At 51.1% G+C, this 25,849-nt stretch overlaps 2 protein-coding genes across 2 annotated transcripts in view; one reads left to right on the top strand and one right to left on the bottom strand.

Moving 5' to 3' along the window:
• The first annotated feature begins 1,687 nt into the window (after positions 1–1,687).
• Positions 1,688–6,654, top strand: SOD3 (superoxide dismutase 3). The gene is made up of 2 exons (XM_056125596.1): positions 1,688–1,750; positions 5,566–6,654. The coding sequence occupies exon 2, from the start codon at positions 5,582–5,584 to the stop codon at positions 6,323–6,325; it is 744 nt and encodes a 247-aa protein (XP_055981571.1). The 5' UTR covers positions 1,688–1,750; positions 5,566–5,581; the 3' UTR covers positions 6,326–6,654.
• Positions 6,655–13,339: 6,685 nt separating this feature from the next.
• Positions 13,340–25,849, bottom strand: part of CCDC149 (coiled-coil domain containing 149) — a 151,408-nt gene continuing 138,898 nt past the window's right edge. Inside the window, exons 13-14 of the mRNA XM_056125578.1 lie at positions 17,473–17,800; positions 13,340–13,511 (exon numbers count right to left, since the gene is read on the bottom strand). Of these exons, the coding sequence (XP_055981553.1) occupies positions 13,340–13,511; positions 17,473–17,800 (500 nt within the window). The remainder of the gene's footprint in view (positions 13,512–17,472; positions 17,801–25,849) is intronic.

The raw sequence follows: 25,849 nt of genomic DNA, 5'->3' as shown, positions 1-25,849 counted from the left end.
AGGCAGAATGGCTGTCCTGGAATGAAATTCTTCAGTTGGATATGTTTCTGTCAACCGGTAATTTTTTCAAGTTTGTTTGTCTCCTGGAGTAACCAGGTTTTTGTTTTGTTTTGTTTTGGGGCCACCCTGGCAGTTTATGTGTTCAGGGGTAGCTCCTGCAGGTGCTGGGGTGGGCTGTGTGTGGGGGAGAGGTACCTGATGCTGGGGATCGAACCCAGGGCTCTCGTATGCGAAGTAAGCAGGAGACTGCTTGAGCTCTCGCTCAGCCCAATGACCACCTTTAAATCTTTTTTCGATTTATTTCTATTCATGTTTCCTCTGTCACCACTTTATCTCTGCAGTCACTGGGGTTTCACTCTCGGTTGTGAGGCTCGCTGGGGTCTCCCACTTTTAGCTATGGTGTGTGGCTGACCACAACATGCCACACATGTCACCAGGGATGGCAAATACAGTGGCGCCACTGCTCAGTCTGTGGAGTGGACCTCACACCCACCCACAGGGCTCAGGGGTCTGGGTTTAGACATTTTCCGGCTGCCAGAATTCAAGTTCAGGGTTTCACGGATGGGACTCCGCCTCTGCAGGGGCTCACTGCACTGTACACTCCCAAGACTGGCTCCCTGGAGCAGGAAGGCCCCCACCCCCCCCCCCCGGAGAGGGCCATAGCACCCGCTCAACAACGATTCAAGGGGGACCCGGGCCAGAAGCGCTGGCAAGCATTTGGCTGCTCCCCACGTGGGAAAGAAAAGCTGCTATTTTTGGAGTGCGCTTTTGCAATGGAGAAAAAGTCATGGCAACAGCAAGGACTTTGGGGGGCAGGGGGTGTGGAGACTCACGGGGTCTTCCAGAGCGACCGCTTCAAAGATGCTTCTGTATCTTTCATAAATAACTCAAGTACAGAAGCACCATGAAAAGGACAGTCCTCTCTGCCAAGGGCACCCGAAGCCAGCTCTGGGTTGACACCATCAACCCATTTTATTTATTTATTTATTTATTTATTTATTTATTTATTTTTGGGTCACACCCGGTGATGCACAGGGGTTACTCCTGGCTCTTCACTCAGGAATTACTCCTGGCGGTGCTCAGGGCACCATATGGGATGCTGAGACTCGAACCCGGGCGGGCTGCATGCAAGGCAAACACCCTACTTGCTGTGCTATCACTCCAGCCCCAATCAACCCATTTTAAAGATGATGAAGGAAGGGGGTATGAGCTTGTGACCGTGGGGATTCAGCAGCCCTGTCCCCACCCTCCTGTCACCTCCCAAAGGCACCGTGGCTTGGTTCTAAGGAATCAAGTGTCCACCACGACCTCATGGACAGACCTAGCCACCCTTGGTTCAATTGCTGAGCAAGTTAGGGGTGAGCTAGAGGCTTCTCAAGAAAGAGGCCATTGTTCGTCTCTCCAAAGAGGCGATTTTCTGGCTACTTTTGACTCCTCTGCAGGGCGCTGAAGGTCATGGGTTGCGTCTGCAGAGGCCAGTGAAGTCATGAAATGAAATACTTGGCCAGGGAACTCGGGGCTGTGGAGGAAGAGGGGTGCGGGCTGGAGGGGGTGAGGCAATCTGAGCAGAGACAGACTGGCCAGCCCTCCCTTCCTGCCTTTCTCCCAAGGTGACCACTCCCCCAGGCTGGCTTCTGGGCTTGCCCTTAAATAGTGCAAGCTCCCTAGAGTCAGCCTGAGTTCCTGGGATCCGCTGAGTGGGCGCCCCCACTTCTCAGCAGGGCAAGCTCTCTCTGGAAGGGCTGGAAAGGTGGGTGATGAGCGGAGGTTTAGCTGATTCTTCAGAGCGGGCTTTGCCAGAATAAGAAGTGGGATGGGACCCTAGGCCTCCTCCTGAGAAAGGACTTGATGATTTTCTGGAGAGAAAACTCCTTCCTGATGCTCCCGCTCCTCTGATGGGTGGAGCTGGGTGCCAGGGGAGATGGCTGGGAGCCTATTGCTTCCCTTCGAGCCGGTTGGGTGCTGCAAGGGTTGGGTGGTTGGATGTACTCAGGAAGTGCTACCTGCACTTCGGGGTGGTGGAACGGGGTGAACGTGGCTGATCCAGGCTCATAGCCTTTCTAGAAGCGAGTCAAGGAGTTCCCCAGATGCAGATGTCAGGAAGAGGCCCGGGGTGTGCTGGGTCCTTTGTCCTCTTGAATAAGTTTGTCCTCCAAAACTATCTTGGGCAGTGGAGGGGAATCTTTGCTCCAGCAAGAAGGAAGAACTGGGTACAGGCCTGCTTCCAGAGTAGAAATAGAAAGCTTTCGGAAGAAGGGATCTGCTGACTCGGGGGGAGGAGGGAGGAGAATTTTCTTTTTTGGTGGGTGGTGGGGGGCATGACTGCACAAATACCCCTGCTTGGGATTCCTTCCAACTCAGAGCTCAGGAGTCACTTCAGGCAGTTCTTGGGGGACCATGTAGTGCTGGGGATCAAACCCAGGCTGGCTGCATGGAGGCATTCAGCCCTTTGAGCTCTCTCTCTGGCCAGGGAAAGTCATCTTTTAGGAGAAAAACATCTCGTTTAGGAGAAAAACATCTCCAGAGCAGTTTAAAGGCATCTCTGTCCGTCAGGGCCCCACCCACCAGCTGCCCTCGCTCCACTTTCAAGTTTTCTACCTGCAGGTGGAATGAACAGGAGGACCTGGGAAGGAAGTGGGGTGGGGGGAGTTTTGATGATGGAGAGTTGAAGCCCCCTAGGCCATCTCAGGGGTGCACCCTGAGGTCCCTTCCTGGGATTCTCCTGCCTTTCTGCTTGTCTCTTTCTTGTGGCTCTCCTGGGCGCCGTTCCTCCTGGGCCATGTCTAAACCCTGAGCTTACAGCTGAGCATGCATTTTATGTTCAAATCTTGTCCTCAGCTTTCACTGCAGGCATCACCTCAGGAGGTGCTGGCACTCTGTGCCTCAGTTTCCTGCACAGGGATAATCATAACTCACCGGGTTCTTGGGATGAGAATCAAGCTCTGCTAAGAGCAGATCACAGACATGGCATACACAGCCCATAAATGTTAGCTACTGGACAGTGTCCTCAAGGGACATTGCAGGCCTCAACGGTGAGAATGGTTACCCCTCATTGCAGTCTGTAAACTGGGGTGCAGGGGGCAGCTGGAGCCAGGCGCATACCTGTGCAGCATCTGTTCTATGGTCTGCTCCAAAAGCAAGAGGGAGAGCTACCCCGGAGGGGCCAGAAGGGGTGGGCTTCATTGTCCATCTTTGGATCCCACCTCCATTGCTCTCCGGCAACAGTTCAGGGTGGGAGAGAGAAAAATCAACCCGGGAATCTCAATATGATCCCACATTGGAGGCTGCCAAAGGCCTTGGAATGTGTCCTGGCCATTTCCCTCCCCTGACCCCCCAGGCTCTCCCTCTGCCCCTGCCAAACAAACAAACAAGGAGGCCATCACAGTTCATTTTGGGCAGACTGAAAAAAGTGAAATCTGCCAGATACACAGGATCTTGTTTACTCTCATGCAGCCGTTACGGTGTCGCAAACTCCTCTGTAAAACAAGAGCCATGGAGAGTCAGTAATTCTCCATGACGTGGTCGTTGAAGTTGGGATTGGCGTCTGTGTCTGACTCAGATTCCTGGCCAACAACCAGGAACTTTGATAGAGTTTAAAACTAACAAAAACCTCAGGGCCAGAGTGATAATACAGTGGCTGACCCAGGTTTCTTTGCTGGCACCCCATCTAGTCCCTCAAGCCCACCAGGAGTGATCCCTGAGCTCAGAGCCAGGAATAAGCCCTGAGCACCACTGGGTGTGCCCTCTTCCCCAGACCAAAGCCAGGAAACCAGCGCTGGAGAGATAGCACAGGGGTTAAGGTGCTTGACTTGCACATGGCTGACTGGCCTGGGTTAGATCTCAGCACTGTGTGTGGCTCCCCCAGGCACCACCAGGAGTGCTCCCTGAGCACAGAGCCATGAGTAAGCCCCGAGCACAGCTGACCATGAACCCCAAGCCACCCTTTCCACCCCCAACACAAACATAAAGTAACAAGCCCAGTCATGCCCAGTGGATAAGTCTCCCGGTCTGGGGTGGGAATCTGACGTGCCTGCCCCCACCCAGCCGTGCAGCCTCCCAGCGCCCCCGTCCCCTCTGTAGCTCTGCTGAACTCCCTCCCTGCTTTCTTCCCAGAGTCTGTCCCCATGTCTCCTGCTGAGGCCAGACACCCTACACTGCTCCCTCTTTCCTGTCTTCCGGGCCCATGCCTCTCCGTCTTGACTACTGCCATCCGGGCCAAAGCTTTCCCATTTCCGGTTTGAGTTTCTGCCCTGGCTTCCTTGCTTCTCTCCTTCTCCTCTTCTTTTGTCTCCCGTCTCTCTTAAGGCTCTTCCCCTTCCCTTATGCCTCATCCAGCCTCACATCCTCTCTCCAGCCAGACTGAACGAGCTAAAATCATCTCATCACCTGGTTCTCTGCCTGCCAACCAACACCAGCTCCACAAGCACCCGCAAAGCCACACTCCTTAGCACGGTCAACCCGCAGTCCAAATCCTGGACCAGTCTTCCCTCTTGAGTCTCCACTCCCCTTTGGTGGCACAGGCCATGATACAGGCACACCTAATTTCCTTCTTGTCCCAAATAGCATCCCTCCCCCACCTGCAGTCATATCATGCTGTGTCTCCCAGATGATGGGTCCCCCAGGCCAGAGAAACAGTACATGGGTTAAGGTACTTGCTTTGCATGTGGCTGACTCGGGTTCAATCCATGGCACTGTAGAGACAGCCCTGAGCATCACTAGGAATGATCTCTGAGCACAGAGAAAGGAGTAAGTCCTGAGCACTGCTCCGTATAGCTCCCAAACAAAATTAAAAACAAAAGGAAATAAAGTGAGAACGAAAGAAAGAGAAAAAAGAGAGGAAGGAAGGGAGGAGGGAGGAAGGAAGGAAGGAAGGAAGGAAGGAAGGAAGGAAGGAAGGGAGGGAGGGAGGGAGGGAGGGAGGGAGGGAGGGAGGAGGAAGGGAGCGGCGGGCTCCCTCCTAGACACAGGTTGTAGAATTCATATTCTATGGGACCTGCACAAAAAGTCACCTCCTCTGGAAAGCCTTCCTGGAGCTCCATCCAGCCTTGATCACAGAAGGGTTTGCTGACAGCTCTGTGTCCCCAGGGGAGTGCCTCATTCAACAATCACTATTCAACGCCCCTGACTGCCAGGTGCAGGCCCAGGTGCGGCCCAGGTGCTGGGGACAATGGTGAAGAAAATCGACTTTCTGCCTCCCAAGCCTGCTGAACAGAGAAGGGGCGGTGGGGCTGGGCCCTAAGCAGAGGCAGGGGTGGGCACGGAGGCTTCCCGGCGCTGGTGGGGGAGGCTGCTGGGAGGGGGGAGAGACGGGGGAGGGAGGCCTCTGAAGCTCCCCATTCGCCCCAGCTCCCAGACACCTCCCCCAGGCTCGGAAGGACAGGGGGTAGGCTCAGGGCGCAGCAAGGGTCGCCACCAGGAGACGAAGCCCAGAGCCCCCCAGGGCAGCCTGGACTAGCCGGGGCAAAGAGCCGGGGCGCCCGGTGGGGTAGGGGGTCGCGGGGCGAGCGCGGGGCGGCCCCGGGGGCGGCGGGGTGGAGTGACAGTGACGCAGCCCGGTGCCCGCAGGTGCCCGTCTGCCGTTATGCTGGCGCTGCTGTGTGCCTGCCTGCTGGCGCGCGCCGGGCTCGGGGCGTCCGCGGAGCCCGCGGGGCTGGGCGCCGACCGCACGGCCGAGCTCATCCGCGACCTGCACGCCAAGGTGACGGAGCTGTGGCGGGCGCTGCGGCCGCGCTGCGCCTGCGGCCCCGACGCCAACCCGGCGCCGCTGTTCGCCTGCTGCGCGGTGCAGCCGTCGGCCGCGCTGGGCGCGTCGGAGCAGCCGCGCGTGGCGGGGCTCGTGCTGTTCCGGCAGGGCGCGCCCGGGCCCGGTGGCTCCCTAGAGGCCTTCTTCGACCTGCACGGCTTCCCGGCGCAGCCCAACACCTCCCAGCGCGCCATCCACGTGCACCAGCTCGGGGACGTGAGCCGGGGCTGCGACGCCGCCCAGGGCCACTACAACCCGCTGAAAGTGCCGCACCCGCGACACCCTGGCGACTTCGGCAACTTCGTGGTGCGCCGCGGCCGCCTCTCGGTGTACCGCGCGCGGCTCTCGGCGCAACTCGACGGCCCGCACTCCATCCTCGGCCGCTCCCTGGTGGTCCACGAGGGCGAGGACGACCTGGGCTGCGGCGGCAACGAGGCCAGCCTGATGCACGGCAACGCTGGCCGACGCCTCGCCTGCTGTACCATCAGCCTGTGCGACAGCGAGCTCTGGGAGCGCCGGGCCCAGGAGCACGGTCAGCGCCTGCGGCCCAAGAAAGAGAAGAGCGAGTGCAAGAGCCCCTGAGCGTGCCCAGGAGCGGGGCGTCCCCCGTTCCTGGCCCAGACCCTCCTCCCGCCTCCCTGCGCTCGGAGACCCCTCTCCCGGGCTCCTTTCTCTACACCCTCCGTGCCCCAACGCCCCTCCCTGATCCCTAGAACCAACCCTTGGCACGTCGTGTCCCAGGACCCGCTCCACACCTTGACACCAGCCTGACCCACCGCGCAGACCTACTCCCAATGCCCTAGAAATTAGAAATTTCTGCCCCCAGCACCTGCACGGGTTTCAGTTCTTCCTTCCAGCTGCGCCTTGAAGTGGGGTACAGGATGGTTTGGCACATTAAAATTCCCGTGATTCAGTACCGCACTCGGCTTTTGGTGACCTTTTTTTGTTTGCTTGTTGGAAAGTGTGCCTCCCGGGCTCATTATTTTGGAAATGGGAAAGTCCCCCCAAATCCAGGCCCGAAGGACTTCTCCACGCCCCAACTCTGCTGGCCACTGAGCCCCATCGCGGATTATCCAGCTGTTCTATGGTTCTCCGATCAGGCGGCATCAGATCACTCAGGGAATGAAGAAAAGAAGGTGATAGTGGGGCCAGAGAGATTAAACAGCAGGTAGGGCCTCTCCTGGCACGCAGCTGACCTGGGTTGGAACCCCGGCACTACCTATGGTCCCCTGAGCCTTACCAAGAGCCAGGAGCAAGCTTGGGCGTGGCCCAAAAGCAAGGGGAAATAAGGCAATGCACTTCTGGGGTACATGGCAAAGCTGTGCAAACCCAAAGAGGGAGGAGTGGAGGGAATTGGCGGAAGCTGCCCAGTAGTACAGATGCATGGGCCACTGGCTGATAGGTGGGCCAACACCAAGAGCCTCTGGACCGCCAGGGGGCTGTGAGACAAGGGCTGTGAGGCTGGCGTTGGTCTATTTCCGGCTCTCCCCAACTCAGACCAGATTCTTCATCCTGGTTTCACAACACAGCAGAATTCGGAGGCAGCAGGCTCCAAAGGCAGGCTGATTCAATCAGAACTTGGGAGTGTTTGGGATGTGACTCTGCTGATAGATCTCTAGCTTCGTCCCTGGGTTCGATTCCCAGCACCAACCAAAATGGAAAATTGCTGGAAGTTGGGTGGGGGGAGGTGGTGTTCAGTGTCCTTTGGAAAATTATAACCTACACTGAGACTTGAATCTATCCCATCATTAGTGAACCAAAGCAACTCCTAATGTCCTTGATATCCCAGAGGAGAGGGAAAGTCACCTCCTAGCAGTGACTTAACACGCCGATGTCTCAGGATCCAGCTTCCATTCCACCCCGACTCTGAGGTGGTGAGTCAGCCTGCACCTCAGCCAGAAACCCATCCCCGGTGGTTATTTTTGCCACTTGCAGGGACTAACTTCTTATTTTAAAATCCTTCCCTGAACCCAAGTGACAACTGGGAAGAAAGGCAAGCGCCTGGTGACTTTGCTCCACCAACTGGTTCCGCTGGTTTGAAATATTAGCTTGAACTTGAGCTCTGCAGGTCAGTGCTGAGTGAATGAGCAAACAGAGTCCTTAAATATCCCACTCTCAACCGTGTTTGCCTCTCCCCGCAATTAAAGGCAGTGCAAGCCAGGCTCTGGCGGCAGGAACACAGGATGGGAAGGAATGAAATGCCAGATGCCCAGTCTTGGCTTGTGCTGCCTGGATTAGAGGTTCACCCAGGGCCATGCAGGAAGCAGAGGCTTATTTATGTCTTTATTTGGAGAATTTTTTTTAACCACATCCAGCTGTGCTCAGAGATTACTCTGAGCTCCATGATCAGGAATCACTCCTGGCGGAACTCAGGGAACAATACATGATGCTGTCAGATTCTGGTCAACTGCATGCAAGGCAAGTGCCCTACACATTAGACTATCTTCCAGAAGTGGTAGAGGATTATTTTATTTTATTTTTTTTATTAGTGAGACACCACGAGGTACAGTTGTAGACTTACAAATTTTTGTGCTTGGGTTTTAATTATACAATGATCAAATACCCATCCCTCCACCAGTGCCCATTTCCCACCATCACTGATCCCAGTATCCCTCCCACCCCCCATCCCTCCCATTCCACTCTGCCTCTGTGGCAGGGCATTCCCTTTTGTTCTCTCTCTCTCTCCTTTCGGGTGTTGTGGTTTGCAAAAGAGACAATGAGTGGCAATCATGTTTGGTCTATAGTCTACTTTCAGTATGCTTCTCCCATCCTGGGAGGATCCTCCTAACACCCTTTATTTGATGCTCCCTTCTCTATCTGAGCTCCCTTTTCCCCTAGCATGTGTTTTTTAATGAAACTAATTAAGTTATTTTTGGTTTGGGGGACACACCCAGCGATGCTTAAATGTTACTCCTGCTCTGCCTTCAGGGATCACTCCTGGTAGTGCTTGGTGGACCATATGAAATGCCAGGTAACAGACTTGGATTGGCCATGCATAAGCCAAGTGCTCTACCCATGGTACTCTCTCTCCAACCCCTCAAGGCTTTTTTTAGGAGCTTAATTCTTCTCTCTCTCATATTTTTCCCCAGGAGTCCTGGGGATAGAGAAAGGGAGAGTCCTCCCAAGTGGTATTCTGGGGACTCGACCATGACTCCCAGAAATTCACAGCCAGTCTGGCCCTGTAGTTGATTGTAAGGACATGAGGATGTAATGCTGTGGTGCAAGGGGACCACCAGGGACACCCCTGCAGTGATGAGGGGGGAGCCCCAAGACTGCATCCAGTGGTACTGGGAGTGGGGGAGTCATGGGGGTGCCACTAATAGAACTGCCCGGGGACCCTAAGCCCTGTCCTACCCCTGAACACGCTGCTATCACAACATATCACAGAATGGGTGCCTTATTAGTGACACCCACCACCTGGCCCCCTGGCGCCGTGTAATCCCATCAACGGCCAAGACTCAGAGACTATAAAATCCAGCTCCCGGACGAGACCAGTGCAGTCAGTCTCCTGCCCCTGCGCCTGGCTGTTCCTCGCTGGGGTCCCTTGGAGGGGAGCAGGTTGAGCTTTCCTCCCCGCCCCGACCAGGGCTCCAGCAGCCGAAGACCTCCAGGACCAGCCACCACCATGCTGAGACCACTCTCCGCACACATGAAGGTACTGGCAGAGGGACAAAGCCACGCGGGTTCCGGGGCCGAGATCTCCAAGCCTACTCGAATTGGAGTCAAGCATCCTCCACCCAGATCCTCCAAATTCCAGTAGGCGGGGGTCACACCCACCACCTGGCCCCCTGGCGCCGTGTAATCCCATCAACGGCCAAGACTCAGAGACTATAAAATCCAGCTCCCGGAACCGCGCGGCCGCGACATCTTATCAGGACATCTTTTTATGATATCTTATTATCTCATTCCTACTCTGGACAAACTTGCAGGCTATCGCATATAGCCTGCCCACAGGGCAGAGTCTGGCAAACTCCCCGTGGCGCACCAAATATGCCAAATACCAGTAACAATGATGGGTCTCATTCTCCTAAAGAGCCTTGAATATAATCTCAGGGCTAGGATGAAAGAGACGTTACTGGGGGCCTGCTCGAGGCAATCGACAAATAACAGGATGATGAATGAATGAATGAAATTAGTGACACATTTCTCACCGTTCTTGACGCTGAATTTGGGCGTTCCTCACCCTGCCTGTTTGCCCTGACCTCACATGGTAGAAAGCTCCATCTCATTCCTGAAGGCTCTCCTGCATACATGAGGCACCTCCCCAAGCCTCACCTCCTCAGGTCACTTTTGGCGGTTAGGATTTCAATATATAGATTGGGTGGGAGTAGACAGAGACCATAACACCTTCTGTCCTTAGCATTTCTCTACTTTTCTTCACCCCTAAATTAAAGGGAAGCTTCCAGAAACTATGTTCTATTTCTTCTCCATCCATGTATCAGAATGGAATCAATGAATTCTTATTCTGTAGCATCCCAGACCAGAAACCTAGAGAGGAAACTCCAGAGCAGTGTTTTTCAACCCTCTTCCACCTGCCAACTGTCCCCTGTCCTGCACACAGGTCCACAGACCGGCAGCTCTAAGTAGGGTTTTCCATCTTTCTTCACTTGTGGTCTATGGAGGCTTGCAGTCTGTGTGTCTGGAAGACTGAATAAATTGCTCTAAAGAGGGTCCTGGCCCTTCTGGTTACTGGAAGGGCCAGAACTGCCCCAGCTCCTTGGGAAAGGCAGGAACTCTGACTCTACCGCATCTGGAAGCTATGTGATCTGAGCGAGTCACTTCCTTCCCCTGCCTGGGTTCAACTCATTTCACCTGTCAAATAAGATGCTCACTTTGGATGGTTAGAACACCGCATCATGTTCATCGTGAGCACTGTTATCACAGAGCCTCCGAACTCTTGTGTCAACTCAATGACCAGGGCCAAAGCTGGGAAAATAGTGATGGGTTGCTTTGGCCTCCTCTGTCAGGGAGTGAGTGTGACACCCTGAGAAGGCTTCAGTTCAGGAAGGGGTGCTGCCTCGAGTTTGTTCCTGCTTCTGCATCCACTGAGACTGGATGAGATGTTGGCAGAGAAGCCAGTGCTTGGAGCTTGGGGGAAGGTCTCTAAAGTGAGGGATTATGGGTAGACAGACATCTGGCTCTTGGCACACAACCTCCCATGCGCTACCAAGTCCGCCCATAAGACCCCACTTGGCCCCGGAGTCTATTTTTACGCCCCTCATCTTATAGATCTATTTTGTTACTCTCCTTATATTTGCTGTTTTGACTCCCCAGCCAGCTTGCTAATCAGTTTGCCTATTTGACTCACAGGGTTTGCATTTGTCACTGAGACTTAAACACACACTTGTTTTGATTTCTTTTTGTAAAATTAGAAGTGTTTGATATAATGACTCTACCTAGACACAGCTGGTAAAGTGAGAATAATGCTCAATTTTGCACAGTTTAAACACAATGTAGACAATAATTAGAAATGCTATCTTTAGATATTTAGGATAAGCTTTTTCTCAGAATTGCAGTGAATTTTTTCCAAGTGAAGCTGAAGCTTTTCAGTGTGTGTGTGTGTGTGTGTGTGTGTGTGTGTGTGTGCACACATGCGCGTGTGCGTGGACACACACACACTAAAAATGTAAGAAAATAGAGCAAATCAATGAAGGTTTGGGTTAACTTGAAAGGCTTCAGGAAATAAACCAACTGATTTTGGATCTGGCTTTTTTGGGGATGGAATATATAAAATCTTTACATACTTCATATTTTTCATGACTACTGTATGATCTAATACTTGGAGCTGACAGATTGCACTGATAAGTTGCTACAATATTCTAGAAGCAACGCTCAGACTATGCTTGGCCTGCAGTGAGGGTGGAGAAGAGGGAGGGAGAATGACGCAAGTAATAAAGATAATTAATCATCCCTATCAGGAAAATTACCACATTTTTATTTCAGGTAACAAAAAAGATATAGTTACAGGATGACTATAGATTGCAATAAAGCGAGTTCTGCGAATGAATACAAGTCACTTTCCCCCCTTTCTATTAACTACAAAATAGCAGCTGATGTACTTTTTATTTTTAAAGACAATTGTTTCCATTTATGAGGCTATCATCATTGACCTCAGGTAAGCTCCCCAAAATATATTCCTGGGCTTACATAGATTCCAGAAACTCATACTTGCCAGGATTATGCCGATTTCCCTAAGAAGTCTGCACACCTCTAGTTCTGCTTTTATTCTGATGTTTTTGTGTATGTGCAGTGCCAGGTAAGGAACCCAGGATCTCACAAATGCAAGATAGCTGCTCTACTAATAAGTCCCACCCCTTTTCACTAGAGCCTGCATTTGAATACATTGAAGCTGGCATGGACCACTGGTGGCTCACACTTGAATGTGGTTTAAGAAGCACAAGAGGCAGCATTGGCATCAATGGTTCAGTTTCATTACTCAGGCTTTGGGGCTATTCCCAGTGGTGCTCAGGGCTTACTCTTGGCAAGATTCAGCAGGTTTTATGGGGTGCCATGATTGAACCTGGGTTGGCTATGTGCAAGGCAGGCATTCTACCTGCTGTACTGTTGCTCTGATCCCTGGCATCATTTTTAATGACTTTCATGCCATAGAGCATGTTTGGCCTAGCTTTCATGAGCACTCATTGAAAGAAGGGTCCTTATTTTATTTATTTCTCATTTCTAATTTGGTGGACTCCATTGCATTTCTGATGTTCAAATTTGTCTCTTTTCAGAAACATAGTTGGGGGAAAAAAGAGAATATATTAAAATAGAGAACTGAGGGGAATCCTTTGTCTTTTTGACATCTCAGAGCAGTGTTTAGGAATCTTCAATATTATTGAGGAGGAATATTGTTCCAAAGGGAAGCTTCCAGAATGAAGGAAGAGTGCAGGAGAAGGTGCTCAAGTAGAAGCCCTTTTCTTTCTTTCTTTCTTTTTTTTTTTAGCTTTTTGGGTCACACCTGGTGATGCACAGGGGTTACTCCTGGCTCCGCACTCAGGAAATACTCCTGGTGGTAGCTCAGGGGACCATATGGGATGCTGGGAATCAAACCCAGGTCGGTCGTGTGCAAGGCAAACACCCTACCCGCTGTGCTATCGCTCCAGCACCTAGAAGCCCTTTTCAAAGACAAGTAGAGCACCAAGTCACCCATAGGCCTGCAGGGAAGGATAGGGCCAGGAAAGAACCCCAGGATTTTTGGGGGGTGGGGTGGGGAGTTGGGGCAGCAGACAGAAACAAGAGGGTCAGAAGCATACAGTCTTTTTAAAGAGACGGTGGAAAGAACTACAGGTGAGTAGTTCACTGGCCTGAAAATCGTTAAGGACGTGATGTTACATGGGCTCAACTGCTCCAGTCCGATCCCAGGTCAAGATCTGTCTGGCGGCTGGAGAGAGTATAGTAGGTAAGGTGCTTTCTTTACACGCGGTTGGGCCGGGGCTCAATCCTCGGCATCCCATATGGTCCTTGAGCATGGCCAAAAGTGATTCCCGAATGCAGAGCCAGGAATAACTGCTGAGTTTGGACTCGACCCCCGCTACCCCGCCTCTGCCAAATTCTTTCCAACAGGTAAGTCACTGATAGCAGAGCACTTTCCTTAGATTATCCCCTCATGGAGGTGCGGTGGTGGTATGCTGATGAGGGAGTCACAGGAGAGGGACAAGGAGAGGGACACTCATTTAGCTTGCTGAGTTTGCCAGTGGGGAAGAGGAGCCTGCAGGGATTGAGCTGAATGCCATCAGGAGCCTCCGAGCTCCAGAAGCTTCCTGGGCGTCTGTGCCAGGGGCTGCTGAGAGGGTGGGGGAAGGCAGAGAAGACAAGGTGAGAGAAGGAGTTAGGGATGAGAAATGCCTGGTTGACAAAAACCAATCTATTTCCCCAGGCCTTAATTAAAAGAAAGACAAACACTCATATGTAAAAGCGCACACCTAAAGGCTTCAGGTACCGTGCACTCACCAGAAATGCAGTGTGTGCAAACAAGCTTTCATTAAGAGACCTGTCAGCTCGGTTTCAATTATCCAGACTCCTCTGCATTCTGCCCGCAACGGAGCTGGAGAAATAATGGCAGGATGGCCACACTTGAGGAGGGAAACAAAGGTGAGAAGTTTCCAGCTGCAAAACAGGACTGACTGAGACAGGATCCAGGGAGAAGAGATGAGATAGCATTTTTCTTTTCTTTTTGTTTTGATTTTTGGAGGCTCGAGGTTTACTCTTAGCCCTGCACTCAGGAATTACTACTGGCGGTATTCAGGGAACTACAGGGGACGCTGGGGATCAAACCCAGGTGAACCATATGCAAGGCAAACACCCTACCTGCTGAACTCTGTCCCCAGCCCCAAGACAGCGTTGCTCTTAACAAAGATCACCACCACCCCTTGCCCCAATTCAAATCTCTGCAGTGACATAACATTTTGAGGCTGGAGCGATAACATAGTGGGTAGGGCGTTTGCCTTACACGCAGCCAACGTGGCTGACCGGAGTTCGATTCCTCCGCCCCTCTCAGAGAGCCCGGCAAGCTTCTGAGAGTATCTCGCCCGCATGGCAAAGCCTGGCAAGCTCCCCGTGACGTATCCAATATGCCAAGCACAGTAACAAGTCTCACAATGTTACTGGGTCCGCTCAAGCAAATTGATGAACAACGGGAGGACCGTGACCGTGACATAACATTTTAGAGCTTTAAAGGAAAGAAAGAAAACTTTAACAGATGAGTGGGGTTTAGAGCCTCTGTCCACCCACAGTCTCCAGCCCTCCTCAGACATAGCTTAGTCTAGGAGTCTATCCAAGATCCCTGTCCGTCAGCCTATGTGCTGTGAACTGGGGCTGGTTGGCAGAAGTTTCCTGGTGATCCACCAAGAATATGTCCCCAGTCACATAGCAGCTACCTTGGTGATTTGAAAGCGCTAAGCTGTGGCCCACTGCTGGTCCTTGGCTATGGCAGGGCTGAAAACCACAGGTCTAGCATTGTGGCTATTAACTCCCAGTCCCTCATGGTGGCCTGTGAGTGGGTGCAAAACAGTTGAAAATTATTATTGTAGAAGGTCTGCGGCCATCATCAGAGGGTGACTGTGATGAACCTAAACCCATTTGCCAAGCGAGGGATAGGTTGGACATAGGCATGTGACATGTGACGTGATCACACAGACACAGGAAATAGACAAGAACTGTGTCCTGCTCTTGAAACACACACACACACACAGACACAGACACACACACATCCGACAGTGAGAGAAACTTCTTTCTGCCTTTGAATACAATGTGAGGATAGGTGATGCCTGGAGCTGCTGCAGCCATCTTTTCAGCATGAGTGAAGAGCTGCCTCTGGAGTAGGTAAAACCAGCCAAAAGAAGCCCAGAAACACAGTCCATCCCTGCTAACTTTCTTGAATGAACCAGTCCTGGAATTGTCAAATTTCTGAAGTTCTTTTGATGCGGCACCATTGTTTTTCCCATGTTTAAGTATCTGGAAGTCTGAATGGGAGCAGAGAGAAGAGTTACTGGCGCAGGGCTACCTGGTGGAGGAAGGTCGAGGATGCTGCATGAGTTCGCAGTGACGCTGAAAGTGACAAAAGACAACCACAAGTCATTGACCAAATTTTCTTTAATGTCTACGGGACAGTACCAGGCTGGGTCATTGGACTGGGTCAGTATCCCACCCAGGCTGGGGGCCAGTGTCGAGTAAACAGTTCATTGTACTGATTCCGTCTAATACCACAAGCCCCCTAGCACCTTCTGCTTTAGCTGACTGCAGGCAGAGTTTGGGTGACAGCTCCCTAGGACCCCCACCCCCCACCCATGAGCCCTGGGCTACACTCCCTGGGGCTCTCAGGAGCTTCCCTGCTCGCGATGCTGCAGTTTAGTAGAAGCCCAAAGTGATGAATGGGCCCTAAAGATGTGCACCTGGTCGACTGTGTGTCAAACCCAGAGCTTCTGCAGGGAGAGATTTTTCTTTTTATTATGATTGTATTAAATCTGGCTGTGTTTTCCTGTGGTGGCGGCCTATGCAATGGGGCTGAACATTTGCAGACAGTTAAGTTCTCACGTGCAGCAGGAAATTTATTTCTGGGGCTGGTGGCCAGCGAAGGCCTGCAGCTGTGGAAGTGGGGGTGGGTGGGAGGGGAAGGGGGTGCTGGGGAAGGGAGAGGCTGGAATGAGTGAGAGCTGGGCAGGGTACTGAGTCTGGTGGGCAGGGATGGAGGAGATGCGTGAGCATCTCACAGCCGCAGTGTGTTTTGACCTGGTGGGGACCCCCATTCATAACTGGGGGGTGGCCTCTGGCGAGGGAGAGGAAGCAGCTGGGGGTGCACAAGGGTATGTATCCGGCAAAGGACTTCATGGGGCGCAGGTGGCCTTCCTTTAAAGCGAGACAGCAGGAGGCCCAGTTCTACCGGGCTGGGCCCGGTGGCTGGGGTTTGAGGGGACCCGGCAGAGGTGTCGGGTTGGCCACACAGCTGTGCAGGGCACCTGGGACTGGGGGAAATGCCTGCTGGCAGGACAGTGTTTCTGCTCCTTCCGTCTCCAACACGGCTCTTTATTTCCTGTGGGAACAACTCCAGATGTCCAGAGCAGTGGCCTGAGAATCTGGGGGGCTGGTGCTTTCGGGGTACAGCTCAAAGACAGCTCTATTGCTGGATGGCCACCAGATGCCACTAAGAAAAAGCTCCTATCACCCCAAGGCCAGGCTGATGTCCTCCTTCTGCGGACACATATGTGCTGCCCCGCTGGCTCTTATCACTCTCTACCCCAGGCCGCCAAGCTCTGAGTCAGGATTCTGCAATCCCATGAGTCGGCAGGGTTTGGGAGTGAAGGTTGAGTTGGAGTTCAGAACTGAGAACTGAAACTCAGTTTCATGTGGGAAACTGAGTCAGCCACAGGCAACACCAAGGCATCACCTTGCAATGCTCTGGGCAGCTCGGGTGGAAACCAACGGGTGCCCCCAACACCAAACTCTCATCTCAGAAACAAAAAAATCGGACACCACTGCCCTCCACCCGCGTCTGAGATCATGAGATCCGTTCATCCTCCAGAAGGACGGGCTGCAAGACTCTTGTAGTCCTGGCTCTATGGGGGGCTGTGGAGGTTGGGTCTGAAACCCCACGTGAGAAGCTGGCCCCGGCCCCTCTCTGCCTGCCAGCCGGTGGGTGCTGTGGCTGGCAGCGAGCAGGGCAGCAGGATGGGATGCCGCCCACGGGCAATCTTGGGAGCGCTGACATAAAGAAGGGGTGCAGTGGGCAGAGGCCAATAAAGCATGACAAAGCCGGGACCCCAGACTGAAAACCCCATCCAATTCAAGCTCGGCCTGTAATTTCCCTCCACAAACATTCAATGCCCATAGGAAAACATCTGATTGAGAATAAAACAAATGCTGACTGGGTTAGAGGGCGGAGGCTGAAACTTGGCCATCTGGCGCCAGATTCCACATGGGTCCCGTTCACAGCCGTGTCTTAGGCAGGGAGAGATGGCCCGGAGAAGCACGGGGACCTGTGTCTCCTCACCCCAACGCTGCTGTCTTCATCACGACAGTCACAGTTGGCAACGGTGGCGGTGTGGGAGCAGAAGGCGACGTTGGTGAGCTGTTCTGAGCTAGCCTCTCCAGTTTCAGGAGCCTCTGGTCACACCATCGGGTCTGATCTTGCTTCTCCCGTCCCAACCCCTCCATCCTCCAGGGTCTCCTTGCCGTCTTCCCATGGGTCAGGGGTACAGCAGCTTTCCCTTTGATTGAACTCCAAGGGGTCTTACCCAGATTCAGGAAGCTCCCCCTTGGATGCCAGGCCCTGGGCTTGCAACCCCACCGCCTTCCCCGCAATTTCCAGGAGACTTTCACTCCTGACATCTTCCGGGTCTGCCTCTGTCTGGTCCTCAGCCAATTGCACGACCTCCCCTGCCAACCTGTTGGCTGCTTCGGTCTTGGAAGGCAGCGGGGGCAAGGGTGGGTGAACTGGCTGACCTGGGGTCCCCTGGTTCTGGTTTCCTGGGGAGAGGCCAGCGGCCCTCCCAGAGTCCTCCAACACCGCCAATGCTTCCGAGTCAGGTCGGCTGTCATCTCCTTCTTGGCTCAGAAGCTCTCCTAAAAATGAGACGAAGATAGCATCACAGCTGTAGGAAATCTCCCAAAGACAAAGCGAATGTCCATATCTTAAGGGCAGGTGGCTACTCAGGGCCTGCGTCCTTTCCCTTCCCGGGACATCTCTTCCCAGGACTGGAAGGGATGTATCCAGCCTCTGTAAAGCACCAGACAGCATTCATATTCTTTCTTTCTGGACACCAGCTGATCGCCCATTTCCGTCTCTAGCGGGGGTGCTGTGAACCCACAAAATAATCATTGACTCACCTACTTGGAGGATGTGGGGTCATGCCCCTTGGTGCTCAGGAGCTACTCTTGCTTTTGTGCTCAGGAGTAACCTTTGGTGGTGCCATGGCTTCAAGTTGGGCTTAGTGGGATACAAGACAAGAGGTATATGCCCTGTAACAACTCTCCAGCCCTCTGACATAGTGAAACGGAGGACAAAGTCTTCGTGGGTTCTGTGACTCAGACAAGACCTGGGACTCTCCAGGACTGAAAAGAGACCATGTCTGTCCTCTTAGTGGAAAATGGGGTGGGGGGAGCTGTTTGGGGAGTTGCTTCATGTTCCCCGTAACCTGTTCATTTGAAGCCTCATTTGTGGCTTCCTCAATTTCCAACTTAGGCAGAATCTGCAAAGGTAGCGCCAAAGTCTCCACCTTTTAAACTCAATGGTGGTTCTTAAGCCCCTTCTCTCCATAGTAAAAATTCAACATTTTCAACTGGAGGGGGCTGGGGTAAAGGAAAAAGGGGGGGGGTGCTTGGGGGAAGGGGTTAGGCTCCCTTTCCTATTGCATTGTTTTGTGAGCAGAAGGACCCGTGAGGCTTATTTCCCAGACACAGTCCTGAGTGCCCAAATTCTCTGATGTCCCTTCCAGGATGGACGATCTGCATGACCCAGAAGGGCTTTCCTGGGGAGTGAGATCCCAGCACCCAGAGTGGCAACTTCAGCACCAGAAGTTAAGACCTTCTTAGCACTCAGGACAAAGAGGTGAAATGTATAATGAGCTTCACCGGGCTAACTTTAGCCCAAGCTGAGGTGTCCAGGGCTGAGGGCCCAGCAAGGACACTCCCTGGCACCCCTGGATCAGCCGCAGTGGAGCCCCACACCAATTAGCCTTACTCAGCTGCATGTACTCAGCACGGCGCTCAGGTCAGGGACGGAAGGAAACCTAGAAGGGAAGCCGGCCTGACAGTTGGGATAGAGAAGGGACCACCATCAGTTGGGACAGAGAAGAGACAAAGATAGTTGGAGATGATCAGTCTGGATAAGAACTGTGTGCTGAAAAGAGGTAAAGGAACACATATGATAACCTCTCAGTACCTGTACTGCAACCCATAATGCCCCAAAGGGGAGAGAATGAGAGAGACAGAGAGACAGAGACAGAGACAGAGAAAGAAGGAAAGTACCTGCCATAGAGACAGGCGGAGAAAAGGGTGGCAGGAGGGAAACTGGGGACATAGGTAGTGGGAAATGGACACTGGTGGAGGGATGGGTGTTGGAACACTGTGTGACTGAAACCTGAGCATGATCAGCTTTGTAGCTGTGCACCTCACAGTGACTCAGTCTAAAAAAAAAAGAAAAAAGAAAAAGAAAGCAGCCTGTTTCATCCACGTCATTTGTTCTCCTATGCAAAGCCCGTCCTAGGGCCTGTCCCCTCAGGGATAAGTTTAAGTTCCTCTGACAAGCTTCCTTCTGAGATGCTTCTGTGTCACCCTGCAGCCTCCCTCTCCACAGCTCACACACATTCATCTGTCCTCTGTCTTTCAGTGCTCCCCTAGGTCTCTACACATACCACTGCTTCTCCCCTTCAAAAGCGAATGCAGCTTCCCTCCCTGCCGAGACCAAGAGTTGTGCCCCCCCCCCCGCCCCAAAAGTGGCTCTCCGGCACAGCCATGGCCCCAGAGGCACATGGACCTAATTCAGAACCCAAAAGCTTTTGGCAGAAATGTGAATGGACTATGCATTAAGCTACGATCCCTGCCCCCCAGGGAGGGAAAGGGTGTCTGTCTTTTCCGCCTTTCCACCCCTCCCCACCCCGTGGCACAGCGGCCACCACCTCAGAGCTTATTGGACAGCCAGGTATGAGCCGGAGGTGATGGGGCAACTGTGGCCTCATGGGAGGCGGAACCGGCACATCCTTCCCACTCCGCCGAGACCACCAGTTGCCCCCCACGAGCGGCTCTCCGGCATGGCCATGGACCCAGAGGCACACAAGCCAATCTCAGAACTATGCGGCTTTTGGCAGAAATCCCTCCAGATTAATTAGTAAAATATCATAATTCCAAAATTGTGATTGCGGCCGTGCAACATCATATGGTCTTCATAACCAGCAATAGAAGACATTATTTCACAATGCCTTTTCAGCAGGTCTGATTGTTGGGGTAAAATTTCAAATAATAACGGTGCATCTTTTGTTGAAATAATGAATGTAATCAAAGTAGAGAGAGAGAGTTAAGTGGAAAATCATCTGCTTCACAGGAATGGGGAGGGGTGGGATAGGGGCGTATATTGGGATTCTTGGTGGTGGAAAATATGCACTGGTGAAGGGATGGGTGTTTGATCATTGTATGACTGAGACTTAAATCTAAAGCTTTGTAACTGCTCTCACAGTGTTCAATAAGTAATTTTTTTTTACAAGAAAGTGAATGCAGTGAACACTTAAAGCAACAACTGCTCCTCTAAGTTTGGTGCTAGGTTTTCTTGTTCAAGAACTGCATCTCTCAACCCGGGGCACATGGCCCCCAGTGGATCCCCAGGATATTCTAAGGAGGCCACACCACAGATAAAAAATTGTGTCAACTGGTGTCCAAAGAACAAGACTAAGTGGACAGGAGGCAGAATGGGGGTCAGGAGGAGCACTAGAGGAAACCAAGGTCAGAAGGGGAACCATGGCTGGAAAAAAGTTTGGAAACATTAACTAGAACATAACAAAAAGGTCTCACCTGATCTGTTCAACTTTCTTGGCACATTCTAAGCATCCTAGACAGACGCTGAGAAACAGCAGCTCCAGGCCCGGAGGCCGGCTCAGGGCGCAGCATGTCCCTGCATGCTTAAGGCTGGCAGCTCAGCTCTGGGTGCTGCTGTGTTCACCAAGTGAGATCCTGGCTCGTGGGTGCTACACGCCACCTCAGCAGAGTGTGTGTGAGCACCAAGAGGAAAGAAGCTGCGACCCAGCGACCTCGAGTGTGACTACAATGACCGCCCCCACCCCCATGAGCACGCCAACTAGAATGTGCGTGAGTGACCACGCCCCCTCCTCCATGAAGCTCCCACCCCCACCCTGCCAAAGGGAAGCCTCCACGATGGAAGGAGGGCAGCTGGGTGTGTGAGCACCCCAACGTGCACCACAGCCAGGGTGGTGTGGCCCTTGCAACCACAACGAGAAAGGGCAACGGGGGGACTGGAGTTCCTTGCTTTCCTTTTCTTGATAGAAAAAACATAGAAGTATTCTAATTTAAAGTTGACATCTCACCAATTTCCACAAAGTGAACAGGGCCCTGTAACCAGCAACTAGGACCAGAAACAAGGGTCTTACAAACAGCCTAATCCTGCCACTCCCCCATGTCTTCTGCCCAGGGTGACTGATCTCCTAATCCAGACTTTGAGGATATATTCTGCCTGGTCCTTGGCCTTCAGCCATACAGAGAGAAAGAGTTCAGCTGTGTAAACAGTTGACCCCAATTCAATCTCCAGAATCCCATACGATTTAAGAGCATCACAAGGCATTCTCCTCACTCTGACTTACTACTCTTAATATGATACCTTCCTGATCCATCCACATTGCAATGAGCAGCAGGATTTCATCTTTCCATATAGCTGCATAGTATTCTACTACATGTATATGCACACCACAACTTTTTTATCCAATCATCTGTCATTGGAGGATATTTGGGTTGTTTCTATACCCTATTATTCATAAGAGTGCAATGAACACAGGTGCACATATATCTTTTTGAGTTAATATTTTTTTGGTTATTTGAGTAGATACTAAGGTGTGGAATTTATGGGTCATATGAAAGCTCTATTCTTAGACTTTTTTCTAGAAGTCTCCTTACTGTTTTCCATAGAGGTTGAACAAGACAATAATCTCACCAACAGTGACTGAAGGTCTCTAGTAAAAATTTGTATAGGATTCTTGGGAAATAGTTATCCCAATTCTCAATCCTAACCCTTTGGCCCTGTAATTCCACTACTAGGAATTCAAACATGGGTGAGAGTACAAAGGTTTGCAAACACATAGACTTGGATGCTCACTTTTGTGTTTTCTGATTCAGTTGGTGTGATTTCTTTCCTTTGGGGGTTGGGGACTTCCTACACAGTGCTCAGGACACAGTGGGTCCCTCCCAGAGATTCTTAATTGTCCGGGACAGCAGTTCAGTGCAAAGGCCTACGTGCCCTTGCTATCCGGGCCCTGCTATGCCAGGGATGACCTGGGCCACTTGGCAGTGCTGGGGCGTCTGCTGTACTCAGTGCTGGGTGGTCTCCAAGGCTACGCCTGGCAATGCACAGGATTGTTTTTAATGGAAGAAGCCTGAAAAGAGACTGTCCATCAATGAGGGAGGGGTTTGTAGATGCTTGCTAAGCCTTGAGATGTATGCTGTGCTGTATCTAGTAGGTTGCCTCTGGGAACCAAGACTGAGTGTCAGAGCAGGAAGGCTTTACATTTAATAGTAAACCTTTCTGTGTTATTACATTTTTAAAACATGTGCTAACTATTGCTGTTTGACAAAGATATGCAAATCCCAATAGGTTTTTGTACCACTTTAATATGCACCACTTCCATTTCTCAGTATGGAGTCACACCTACACCCTTCAGTGGGCCTCGATGCCTTCACTTCCGTGCGCTCTGTGCCCCCAGATCCAGCATACTTTACTCAGGAACTTCCGAGAAAAGTCCTATTTTTTTATTTATGTTTTGCCTTTTGGGTCTCACCTGGTGATGCACAGGGTGCATCCTGGCTCTGCACTCAGGAATTACTCCTGGTGGTGCTTGGGGGACCATGTGGGATGCTGGGAATTGAACCCAGGTCGGCCGCATGCAAGGCAAACACCCTACCCGCTGTGCTATGACTCCAGCCCATTCTGTCCTTTCTAAAGCATGTGTCCCATTGTTCATACCCTTCTGTGGACTACCTGTTCCTTCCTCTGGTTTCCTGAACACCACCACTCCCTTCTGTTCCACTTCCAAGCTCTGTGAGCACATCGTATTCATTTTTTTTTAATTGCAGCTGTAACAAATTTAGTGGTCTAAAAGAACAAATGCTTATACAGTTAGAGCTTTGGAGATAAGAAGCCGAAAACAGCGCCGAACGATTGTACATGGGCAGGGCATACTTGCTTTGTACTCGGCTAACTGAGTTTTAATCCCTAGCACCCCTAGTCCTGCCAAGAGTGATCCCTGAACACAGAGCACTGGGTGGTGTGGTTCCCAAACAAAAACCAAGTCCAAAATGAGTTTCCCAGGGCCAAAACTAGGTCCAATTGCCTTGGAGGGCGGGTCTTCAGTTTCTGGCGGCAACTGACAGTCCTGGGCTCATAACCACATCCTGCCAATCTCTGGCTTTGGGTTCACATTGTTCTCTCTGCTTTGTGTGTATCAGATTTCCCTTTGCTTCCCATGTGTAAGGATAGGGTACATGTGATTGCACGCAGGACCCAACTGGATTATCCAGGATAATCTCCACATCTCAAGATCAGGAAATCAATCATATATGCAAAGCCCCTTAGCCAAATATTTGTAGTACTAAGGATTAGGACTTGAACCCTTTGGGGAACCATTTTCAGCCTCTCAGTTTCTTCCTTGATCCTGATTGATCTTCTGGCCTGGCTGATTGGGCATCACCTGTGTCTTTCATCTTCATTTGTTCTCCCTTATTAGTTATGCCATGACCTTCATTACTGCCCGTCCACGAGTGCAGATCGCAAATCTGTATTTATGACTCTGACCTCTTTCTGTCAGGTACAGACCAGGTTTCCAGTTGTCATGTGGATTCTGCCCCACTTCATGTCCCACCCTCCTCTATGCTGTGCTTTGCTGAAGGTATTCTCTTCCCTCCAAGGCAGTTGGGTCTCGGTCCAAGGAAACCCATTTTGACCTCAGAGACCTCTCGCTGGCAATGTTGGTACTTCTTCATGATAAGATTGGCTATAGAACTTGAAGCCACATTGGTGCATTTCTTTTGCATTAATTTCCAGGTACTATTAGCTATTTAAATAGGTGGTATTCAGTATCAGTTCTATAGATTTAAATAGTTGTATTCTCACTCCACACCTCCAACCCCCACTCCTATGTTGAAGGCCTAATCCACAGCGTGAAAGCATTTGAAGGTAAAGCCTAAGGGAGGTAATGAGGTACAGTGTCGTTATGAGGATGAGATCTCTGTTGAAGAATTAACTTCCCCCTTTTAAGAGGAAGGGGATGCTCAAAGCCACTCTGCACATGCTCAGAAAACCTCACCCAAGGGGGGGGGGCGAGCCTCATCTAAGACGGGATGAACTTTACCCGGGAGCAAACCGGTAGGAAAACCCAGGCACGTGGAAACCCGTGACAGATCTTCAAGCCCACTCAGATCAGGACTGATCTCCTCCTTCCAGCTCCCCAGTTTTCCAAGTTTTCCAGTAGTGTGGCAGTCACACCCTCAAACTGCCTCCCACCCCATGCAATCTCATCAATGGCCAAGACCCAGAGACTATAAACTAAAGCTCCTGGAAGAGAGCGACACAGAATTTCTGGAGGCTATTAGTATAAGAGGCCTATAAGAGTATAGACCTCTTATACTCTACCTCACTTATTTATCAAAAGTATGACACATTTGTTTGGTTTCTAATATATTTGCTTGTATTCTCTTATATTTGGGCTTAAATGGCTCCAGAATGAAATACAACAACCCTTATACACTTCCTTCTTATTGTGGTGGGAAGGTGCTAGGTGGTGGGATGGTATTTGAATATTATCTGTAATGAACAATTGTGAACTACTTTTATAAAAATAAAAAATAAAAAAATTAAAACCCCAAAAAACAAAAAGAGGAAGGGAGATCAGAATTCTCTCCCTTCTGTGTAAGACAGTGATCTCAAGTCAAGGAATGGGCTCTCCCTAGATACTGAGTCGCCCAGCACCTAGATCTTGGATTTTTCAGGTACAGCAACTGTGAGGAAAACTTACCTGTGGTCTAAGCCACCTAATTTGTGATATTTTATTTTACTGTTGCCTAACAATACATACAGAGACAGCTTTTGCTTCTGCCCACTCTTCTCCTTTCTGAGTATAGACTCTTGCCAACCATGGAGTGTTTTCTTATTTTTTTTTAATTTGGGGGCCACACCTGGAGGTTCTCAGGGTTTATTCCTGTCTCTGTGCTCAGGGATCATTCCTGGGAGGGCCTTGGGGACCATATGGGATTCTGGGGATTGAATCCGGGTCGGACACATGCAAGGCAAGTGCCCTACCTGCTGCACTATCTGTCTTGTCCTTACTTGGGTTTCTGAGGCTCTCCCATGTACACACTTGGGCATTTTTACCTGAAGCTGACTGTGACTTTCATACCACCAACTCAGCCAATGAGCAGGTAAGCACTCAAGAAAGTGAATGCAAACCATTATATAAACTCAGACATCAGAGCATGGCAGAGGTACAGTGACTATAATAATTAGACCATTAGTACAATTACTAATTGTATTACTCTTAGCAATACAAAAAGTAATTTGGAAAGATAATTTGTATATATTAGAAAGACTATACTTAAAAGTATGTATATCTAAGTAGATACAACTGTAAACATAAGTAGAATATTAAATTCAGTCCAGAATTTCTGCACATGTAACAGTGGTATTATATGTACGTCACTATAATTTTAATGCAAGGTATTGGAACATATTTATTAATAAGAATAGCATATGAAATGAGTATCCATCTAAATGCCTCTAAGTGTTTTTGAGAACGTGTTTACCTAATCAAGGGTTTTTAAAGGTTTGAAGCAAGAGAAAAATGTTCAAGTCCTGAGAGTCATTCTGAGGAACTGCAGGAGAAATGAAATATGAGTGTGAAGATT

Source organism: Sorex fumeus, unplaced genomic scaffold (assembly GCF_029834395.1).
Source record: "Sorex fumeus unplaced genomic scaffold, SorFum_2.1 ptg000055l, whole genome shotgun sequence".
In the NCBI taxonomy this organism is placed as follows: Eukaryota; Metazoa; Chordata; class Mammalia; order Eulipotyphla; family Soricidae; genus Sorex; species Sorex fumeus.
This window is presented reverse-complemented; position numbering and strand designations above follow the sequence as displayed.